General features: G+C 38.2%; 1 protein-coding gene across 2 annotated transcripts; it reads left to right on the top strand.

Moving 5' to 3' along the window:
* The first annotated feature begins 532 nt into the window (after positions 1-532).
* On the top strand, positions 533-7,318 carry LOC117318687 (kelch-like protein 20). 2 transcript variants are annotated; one of them, XM_033873646.1, is made up of 4 exons: positions 533-686; positions 1,370-1,481; positions 1,770-1,932; positions 5,481-7,318. In XM_033873646.1, exons 3-4 carry the CDS (start codon positions 1,781-1,783, stop codon positions 7,165-7,167), a joined length of 1,839 nt encoding a protein of 612 aa, XP_033729537.1. In that variant the 5' UTR covers positions 533-686; positions 1,370-1,481; positions 1,770-1,780; the 3' UTR covers positions 7,168-7,318. The 2 variants fall into 2 exon arrangements, with proteins under 2 accessions (XP_033729537.1, XP_033729536.1); XM_033873645.1 differs by lacking the exon at positions 1,370-1,481.
* The last annotated feature ends 3,531 nt before the right edge of the window (positions 7,319-10,849 follow it).

Below are 10,849 nucleotides of genomic sequence, written 5' to 3'. Positions count from 1 at the left end.
TATCTCTTTTTATAGATGCTTCCCGTACACACACGTTACATGTAAACTGATATATACATATGTATTTTTTGATATACAATGCTTACATTTGCCGACATTGTGGCTAGACTTTGAGGATACTGGCCCGTACGTTATAACACGTAATACACACTACTTCATCAGCAGTCCATGATAGTACGAGTACACTGTTAGCTAATCACATATACTTCGGTTGTTTTACATGTCTGTCTGTGCGGAGTATAAAGGATCTTCTCGTCTGTCTGGGGTCATATTGAGGAAGCTGCTAAATCTGAGAAAGACCCCCTCATGTGTTCCTTCCATGTGCCATTCATATACCAAACCCTCCCATAACGACCTCCCCGCCGCGCGTGTGAGCGTGACTGCCCGATGTCTTACATAGTTGTTGTATCACGTTACTGACACGAGTGACCATGCTTGTATGTACCCCTACTGCGCCCCAGTATGTAATAAAAGCATCTGTTTCAGAACAAGATACAAAATGCACATATCATAAATATATACACAAGATTGTTTGTGAACTTCCTGTGCCCCTTTCGGGGACCCCCATGTCGGCTACATGCTGTAGCCATATTCAGCATCCACGAAGAACTCGTCGACTAATGCAGACTTTACACATTATTGGATTGTCTTAGAGCACAAACGATTAACTGGCAAGGCTACGATAGGTAAGTTATCATTTTAATATTACAAATGTAGTTTGAAGATTAATGCATGCGTCGTACAGCTTTGTGAATGGATGATCGTGTGTACATTGTATGTATTTACTGGCTTAGTTCTGTACGGCATGGGTATCATCTTAGTAAACAATAACACTTTCAACGTGGTCATGATTGATTAACGTGGTAATGATTGATTAGTTCATATAAATTTGTTGGATTCATTATATGCATTTAACCATGGGTGCTTAGCACGTTTATAAGTCCAAGACCGATTATAGACTAAAATATAGAGAAAGGTCTGGAACTCCTCCGTCCGGCAAAAATTGGCCAATTTCATTCAAAGTGTTGTCAAAATTTTACAAGAAATGTTTTTTTCAATGGCGATAGTCTTAATTAAAAGTTAAGATAGTAATCTTTAACATGATACCTAGGAATCATACCTATAAATAGTCTATTTCTTTCACACGCAGTTCCGAAACTCTGAAAAGTGATGCATTTTCTTTAGTCGGACACGATCGAGAACATTTTTTCAAACGGAAATGTCTATTCGCTACACAGAAAACGAGACGGTCTACAATTACAGGGTTTGATTTTAACAAATATGAGGTCAAAACAAATTTATTTACTTGTCTAACGCTTCATTCCATTTCTCCTTCCGTGCTCCCCATGGTTGTTTTCTGCATCGACAGGTATCAGTGTCAAGTCGACAGCCATCACCACCACCACCACCACCGGTACCACCACCACCTTCATCATCGGTAGCCAGTCTGTGATATAAAGTACTATGGCCGACAGCGGCCGGTAAAAACATACTGCTACAAATTGTTTTTTGTATCTAAATATTCTATATAATTGAGTACAAAAACACGTTTTCTAAAAACGTCCTGACAAATGATTATGTACAGAAAACATTTTCAAAACTGTCCGGGTTGTTCCCCAAACCTTAGTTTTAATGGAACCCTTCAAATCTGAGCTGTGCAATTTATCATCATGACCAGATATAGACTTAATAAGTAATGTTATGAAACAAAGTATCGATATAGCGAGACGCAATCGTAGTAAAGCCTTCCATGTACCTTCACATTTCAGAGTGAGATAAAATGGCGACACTGGGAGATCACCAGGAGCTACTCCTCAAAGGATTGCATCAGTTTTACCGCCAGGGACAGTTATCTGACGTCACGCTGGTAGCAGAGGACCGGAAGTTCCCGTGTAATAGGAACGTTCTTGCTGCAACTAGTCCTTACTTTCGGTAACTTAAAATATTGAGATACAAGTATGGTGTGAAAAACATGTAAACTTTAATTTGCAAACTTATTAGGAAGGCTCGATTCGGTCGTAGCAGGCACTCAATTGTTGGAACATTTAAGAGGCGCAAGTTTAATCTAATTCGTTGTACACGTCCATCTACAGTTGAGTGTAGACTAAAGGTTACACAAAGTGCACTCCGAGTGCACTCCGTTTGGACTCCAGGTAAACTTGGAGTGCACTCCGAGTGCACTCCAAGTTTACCTGGAGTCCTATCAGGCCCCAATCCTACCTGGGTCCACATGTATCACATGTACCTGTAACCAAGTACATATATACATAATGTTTATAGATAGATGTATACTCTTATACATTTAGACTCCTTAAACATGTAACAATAAGATATGTGTTACTGTTTTATCTTTGTATATATCATCTTATTATTTTGTTGGTTCATATTTAGTTGGTTAACTAACAGCATCTAATATAATTGATTTTTTCTATTAGTTAACCATATATAAAATGAATAGATCTGGCACTTCGTTGAAAAACGTATGATAGCATTCCTTTGATTTTAAGAGTTTTAACAAGCTACGTCAATTAATAGAAAATTGGTAATAAACAAAAATGTATTTGGTAAGTTGGTTGTGGTCTTTCAAAATGTAGAGTTTGATTGTGTACTGGAAATACTTATAATACTTGTGTACTCGAAGTACCACTGGTTTTAATATTTCAAATAATTTTCTTGCAACAGTTTATATTTATCTTAACATACAATACAAAAGAAAGTTGGTTTTTTTATCACCTTGATAGCATATTCCGGATCCAATGTCTAATTTTGATTTACAGTTTAACATCAGATTGACTTATATTTCTATTTGGTAAACCAACTTTTTTTTGTTATACCTGCCTCATTAAATCCAGGTCATACATGGAGTTCGTTTAACAGTTATATAAGATACAATCTCCCCCCAAGTTTTTTGTGGTCTCTCAAAATGTAGAATATGAATATGTACCCGAACTATCTTGTTCTCAAAGTACGACTGTTTTTAATATTTCAAATACTTTACTTCCAACAGTTTATATTTATCTTAACATTCAATACAAAAGAAAGATGTTGTCACCTTGATAGCATATTTACAGTTTAACATCAGACTTAAATTTCCATTTGGTAAACCAACTTTGTTTTGTTATACCTGGCTTATTAAATCTTGGTCTTAAATGGAGTTCTTTTAACAGTTATATAAGATACAATCCCCCCCCCCCCCCCCCCCCCCCCCCCCCCCCCCCCCCCCCAACTTCCAGGTCAATATTTACCTGTATATCAAGCATGATGACAGGGGTGTGGAGAAAAGACAGACTGACACTGACCCCTATAATGACCCCTTCCTCCAAGTTTACCTCATAAGGTGTGAAGATCTGGACAGGTGTACACACGTTCATCTAACTAGATAAAGACCCCCTTAATTGTTAGATGGAAACTGGTCACCACACCTTACCTTTACCTAGCCCGAGTTTCCTCTGGCCCTGACACCATGTCTGGGAACTCAAGCTGACCTTTACCAGGGTCATATAGAATATAGGTACAGACTTGTGGCGGTCGATATCTGACACTTTTGAAATAATATGATTGTCCATTCCTATTACAGTATTATTAAAACAGTTATAAGTCATTATTATAAAAAAAATATTAAAAAAATAATAAATTCAAACTGGTAGCATTACTTTATATTAAATTATATTAAAGGCATCAAAGTATTAATATATATATGATATAGTCTGATTGTAGAACTGGGGTATAGGCATGGTGTCTTATAGGACTCCAGGTAGACTCGAAGTCCAAGTTTACCTGGAGTCCAAACGGAGTGCACTCCAAGTCCAAATGAGTGCACTCGGAGTGCACTTGGGTGTAACCTTTAGTCTACACTCAACTGTAGCTGAATGCATTCGGCATACCTCGACAGATTCTCGTAATCTTCCGAGGTTTGACGAGCGTTAGATAGATGGTTCGGAATCTGCCGAAGTTTACCGAATGGCCTGAAAGGCATCGGACGGATACACCATATATTGAAACGTGTAAAAATTTGTTTGTACTAATACCGACGAACATTTATGGCAACAAGCGTATAAGAAAAAGAGCAATAGGAAACTTTTTTTTTCTATCAAAACCGGTAATACAACTTTCAAATCAGACTGAAATTCGGATACATTTTGACTACAGCTTTTCAACCAAAACATACATGTAGGATGCCAGGGAATAGTACCTAGTAAATAGTACCATTACCATGGTTTGTTTTATCACTTAATTTGCCTGGGTGTTATCCAGTGATTTCGACTGTGTAATATTTTGTTATAAATGTCACTAGAGTTATAAACTTTAAAATAAGCGTTTTCATTGACTATGCCAGTCAGAAAATGACGTTGCTTCATGGTTCGAAAATGGCGCAACAAAATGGCCGCCTCTGTTTGATTTCATACTCAAAATTTTAAATTCAAAAATATGTTAATTTTCTGTGTTATGTAAGAAAAAGTAAAATTTGCTTTTATATCATATGGAATTTCATTAAATTAGAAGTTTGTTTCATAATATCTCCTATAAAATGAAAAGACATTACAGATCCTAGCTTTATACATTATCAGATAATAACGACGACTTGGTTAACTACATTCAGATTAAGATGTTTATAAGTGTCACGTATTGTTACATACATTATACATAAAATACATTGTTTCATTAAAACATTAAAATACCTCAACACCCAGCCATTATTGGTCTATGAGATACTAATATTGTATACATATAACATTTTCTTATGAGAATCAATTTGTTAAACTTTTGATAAAAGGTTCTGACATCGCTGATGCATATACAACAATAATTTTGCGACATCTTTTTGTAAATTATCTTCTATCATAAGAAATATCAGCCTATCTTTACTATTTAAAAAGTTAAAGTTTTGTTTAATCGCTTTTACCTTATAGAAAATTTTAAGTCTACTACTATCAGAATTAAAATTACAGTCAATAAAAAAGTGAGTTTCACCCTCAACACAATTTGATGTACAATATTTCCTTTCTTGTAAGGGTATTTTAGGTCTGACGTATCTACCCGTTTCAATAGTTAATGGCAGAGAACCACTTCTAAAGTTAGACAAAATTCTTCTATGATTTCTAACATTTTTAACATAGTAACTTGTACCAATTTCATTTTATATAGGCGGTACCTGTACGTAACCTATTTTAATTTTCCCCGTTATTGTCATTAAGAAGATCCTTTCTCCATTGTATCTTGTAATGTTCATCCAGAATACGATTAATACCACGAAGCTTTTTTATTGTTGAACGTTGACTATTTTTATAATTGACATATTTCTTTCTCCAGGAGTTCGCATTATGACATTTTTGTAGGGTTCCCCCCCCCCCCCCCCCCCCACCCCCCCCCCCCCCCCCCCCCCCCACCCCACCCCACCCCACCCCACCCCCACCCCAAGGTAACATTGTAGCATTGTAGTTGATACACATTAATTAACAAACTCATTTGTTTGTTTTCAGAGCAATGTTTACAAGTCCAGTTAAGGAATCAGAACAGCAGACCATAACCCTATATGATGTCATACCGGAAGTTATCGCCGACATATTGGATTACATGTATTCGGGAGTGATCTTGGTCACTGACGATAATGTCCAGAACCTTTACATCGCGGCTAACCTTTTCCAGATGACGCCTCTCATTGATATATGCACAGATCACATGATAAGGGAGATAAGCCTATCTAATTGTCTGGATCTCTATAATTTTAGCTCCTACCACTATAACAAGAGATTAAAAGCATTATGTTGTACTTTCGTTACGGAAAACTTCACAGATATTTGTAAAATGGATAATTTCTGCTCGAGCATTGACGTGGAGTTTTTAGAATTTCTTATCTCGCGAGATGACATAGATATTGAACTCGAGGAAACTGTATATGAAGCCGTGATACATTGGGTGGAATTCGATATTGAGGTACGGAAAGATCATCTAGGAAGGCTGTTTAAACATGTCCGACTTCCGCTTTTAGAAAAGCATTATTATTTGACGAACGTAGCTCCGAATCCACTGCTATCATACGACACCTTCTGTAGGACAGTGTTGTCCTACTTCAATTCGTGTACAATGGATAACATTGACGGTATAAACGTCAGAGACATGGACGACGAGGAATACGAATTCCAGATGTCGGGAAAGCGAAGACTTGGAATGTTTTCCCGGAACTTGATCATCTTCAGCGGGGGAGCTTATGGTCCAACCGAACGCTCGTTCACAGCCCACGACCCTGAAACACGAAAGAATTACGCTGGAATAAAACCACATCCAACATTTGATTTCAAATTCAAACTTGATTATTCTCAGTTAATTACCGTGATGAGGAAATATGTATATTTCATGGGAGGAATATTTTACGAGAACTACCATTTCGAGGATGCAGGCGCTGCGCTAGACGCCGTGTTTTTATACGACCAGAAGTCGAGCTCGTGGGTTCCTCGTGCGAACATGTTATTCCCGAGGTGTGCATTCTCAGCCGCCGTAGAAGGTACCAGGATTTACGTGACGGGGGGCAAACCTACCTTCCCTAAAGGGGACACTTTCGACAGCATGGAAGTGTACGATACCGAATTAAGCAAGTGGAGCGTCCTTGAACCAATGCCGTTACGTTTGTATCACCATGCATCAGTTATCCACGATGGGGGACTTTTTGTTTTTGGTGGCCAAGATGTCATGGACGAAATGTTGGAATGCCTTTTCCGATATGATATTAGGAGCGGCCATTGGGCTATTGTGACTAGTTCGTTACCGAAACCCCGTGTGGAAGCATCTGCAATTGTGATAGGTGATAAAATTTACATTGTAGGGGGCTCTCATCAACACGAGAACGCACTTGCCGTCGACATCTACGATCCGGCGATCAATAAATGGAAACGAGGAGTCGACTTCCCTGACGAACGGAAATTCACCGCCGTCACAGCAATTGATGACGTCATTTATGTTTGTGGTGGCGTCAGAGTATTTGGCCGTCCAGGTAGACGATCAAGGCGTGTGGAAACAAAAGACTTGTATAAATATGACGTAGCTACGGAAACATGGACAAAACTTGTCAAAATGGTCCAGTTCGCTAATATAGGTACCTGTACAGCGGCCGTGGTCAATTACAAACATCTCAATGAAAGTGAATTCATAAGTACGACTGTTGAACAATAATTCCATATATAAACACCTGTTACATGATAAAACAGTTCTTTTTCATGAATGGGATTTCTGTTTACTATAAGTAGTATTGTTTATGCAAAGATTTGGATACATGTGTTGTATCTTACTATATAAAGATGGAAAATAAAACAATGAGCCAGAATGTGTGTGTCATGATCAGATTAAAGATAATTTATCGCACGTGTTGAACTGCTGATTGAATGGGGCTCAAGTCATCAAAACAAAACGTCGTCCGCTGTATGAGGTATTTATCCGACTTTTATGACTAAATAATGTAAAATACCACATTTGTTCTCCGGCGGTACCTTTTATGACACGAAAACCTATACGACATTGCCGTTATATAATACTACTGAGCATGGCGCAAGATGTAAACGCTTTATGCTGTTCCACATGTGTTATTCCGATTATTTCATCACTGGCTACTCATTAACCAGTATTATTCCATCACTGACCACTCATTAACCAGTGTTATTTCATCACTGAGTACTCATTAACCGGTGTTATTTCATCACTGACTACTCATTAACCGGTGTTATTTCATCACTGGCTACTCATTAACCGGTGTTATTTCATCACTGACCACTCATTAACCGGTGTTATTTCATCACTGACCACTCATTAACCGGTGTTATTCCATCACTGACTACTCATTAACCGGTGTTATTCCATCACTGACTACTCATTAACCGGTGTTATTTCATCACTGACTACTCATTAACCGGTGTTATTTCATCACTGACCACTCATTAACCGGTGTTATTTCATCACTGACTACTCATTAACCGGTGTTATTTCATCACTGACTACTCATTAACCGGTGTTATTTCATCACTGACCACTCATTAACCGGTGTTATTTCATCACTGACCACTCATTAACCGGTGTTATTATATCACTGACTTCTCATTAACCGGTATTATTTCATCACTGACTACTCATTAACCGGTGTTATTTCATCACTGGCTACTCATTAACCGGCGTTATTTCATCACTGACCACTCATTAACCGGTGTTATTTCATCACTGACCACTCATTAACCGGTGTTATTCCATCACTGACTACTCATTAACCGGTGTTATTCCATCACTGACTACTCATTAACCGGTGTTATTTCATCACTGACTACTCATTAACCGGTGTTATTTCATCACTGACCACTCATTAACCGGTGTTATTTCATCACTGACTACTCATTAACCGGTGTTATTTCATCACTGACTACTCATTAACCGGTGTTATTTCATCACTGACCACTCATTAACCGGTGTTATTTCATCACTGACCACTCATTAACCGGTGTTATTCTATCACTGACTTCTCATTAACCGGTATTATTTCATCACTGACTACTCATTAACCAGTGTTATTTCATCACTGACTACTCATTAACCGGTGTTATTTCATCACTGACTTCTCATTCACCGGTGTTCTTCCATCACTGACTACTCATTAGCCGGTGTTATTTCATCACTGACTACTCATTAACCGGTGTTATTTCATCACTGACTACTCATTAACCGGTGTTATTTCATCACTGGCTACTCATTAACCGGTGTTATTTCATCACTGACTACTCATTAACCGGTGTTATTTCATCACTGACTACTCATTAACCGGTGTTATTTCATCACTGACTACTCATTAACCGGTGTTATTTCATCACTGGCTACTCATTAACCGGTGTTATTTCATCACTGGCTACTCATTAACCGGTGTTATTTCATCACTGACTACTCATTAACCAGTGTTATTTCATCACTGGCTACTCATTAACCGGTGTTATTTCATCACTGACTACTCATTAACCGGTGTTATTTCATCACTGACCACTCATTAACCGGTGTTATTCCATCACTGACTACTCATTAACCGGTGTTATTTCATCACTGACTACTCATTAACCAGTGTTATTTCATCACTGACTACTCATTAACCGGTGTTATTTCATCACTGACTACTCATTAACCGGTGTTATTTCATCACCGGCTACTCATTAACCGGTGTTATTCCATCACTGACTACTCATTAACTTGTGTTATTCCATCACTGACTACTCATTAACCGGTGTTATTCCATCACTGGCTACTCATTAACCGGTGTTATTTCATCACTGACCACTCATTTACCGGTGTTATTTCATCACTGACCACTCATTAACCGGTGTTCTTTCATCACTGACCACTCATTAACCAGTGTTATTACATCACTGTCTACTCATTAACCGGTGTTATTTCATCACTGACTACTCATTAACCGGTGTCATTTCATCACTGACTACTCATTAACCGGTGTTATTTCATCACTGACTACTCATTAACCGGTGTTATTTCATCACTGACCACTCATTAACCAGTGTTATTACATCACTGTCTACTCATTAACCGGTGTTATTTCATCACTGACTACTCATTTACCGGTGTTATTTCATCACCGGCTACTCATTAACCGGTGTTATTCCATCACTGACTACTCATTAACTTGTGTTATTCCATCACTGACTACTCATTAACCGGTGTTATTCCATCACTGGCTACTCATTAACCGGTGTTATTCCATCACTGACTACTCATTAACTTGTGTTATTCCATCACTGGCTACTCATTAACCGGTGTTATTCCATCACTGGCTACTCATTAACCGGTGTTATTTCATCACTGACCACTCATTTACCGGTGTTATTGCATCACTGACCACTCATTAACCGGTGTTATTTCATCACTGACCACTCATTAACCAGTGTTATTACATCACTGTCTACTCATTAACCGGTGTTATTTCATCACTGACTACTCATTAACCGGTGTCATTTCATCACTGACTACTCATTAACCGGTGTTATTTCATCACTGACCACTCATTAACCGGTGTTATTTCATCACGTACTACTCATTAACCGGTGTTATTTTATCACTGACTACTCATTAACCGGTGTTATTTCATCACGTACTACTCATTAACCGGTGTTATTCCATCACTGACCACTCATTTACCGGTGTTATTTCATCACTGGCTACTCATTAACCGGTGTTATTTCATCACTGGCTACTCATTAACCAGTGTTATTTCATCACTGACTACTCATTAACCGGTGTTATTTCATCACTGGCTACTCATTAACCAGTGTTATTTCATCACTGACTACTCATTAACCGGTGTTATTTCATCACTGGCTACTCATTAACCGGTGTTATTTCATCACTGGCTACTCATTAACCAGTGTTATTTCATCACTGACTACTCATTAACCGGTGTTATTCCATCACTGACTACTCATTAACCGGTGTTATTCCATCACCGACTACTCATTAACCGGTGTTATTCCATCACTGGCTACTCATTAACCGGTGTTATTTCATCACTGACCACTCATTAACCGGTGTTATTTCATCACGTACTACTCATTAACCGGTGTTATTTCATCACTGACTACTCATTAACCGGTGTTATTTCATCACGTACTACTCATTAACCGGTGTTATTCCATCACTGACCACTCATTTACCGGTGTTATTTCATCACTGACTACTCATTAACCGGTATTATTTTATCACTGACTACTCATTGACCAGTGTTATTTCATCACTGACTACTCATTAACCGGTGTTATTTCATCACTGACTACTCATTAACTTGTGTTATTCCATCACTGACTACTCATTAACTTGTGTT

This window comes from Pecten maximus, unplaced genomic scaffold (assembly GCF_902652985.1).
Source record: "Pecten maximus unplaced genomic scaffold, xPecMax1.1, whole genome shotgun sequence".
Taxonomy (NCBI): domain Eukaryota; kingdom Metazoa; phylum Mollusca; class Bivalvia; order Pectinida; family Pectinidae; genus Pecten; species Pecten maximus.
The sequence above is the reverse complement of the archived record's forward strand: the minus strand, read 5'-3'. Positions and strand labels throughout refer to the sequence as shown.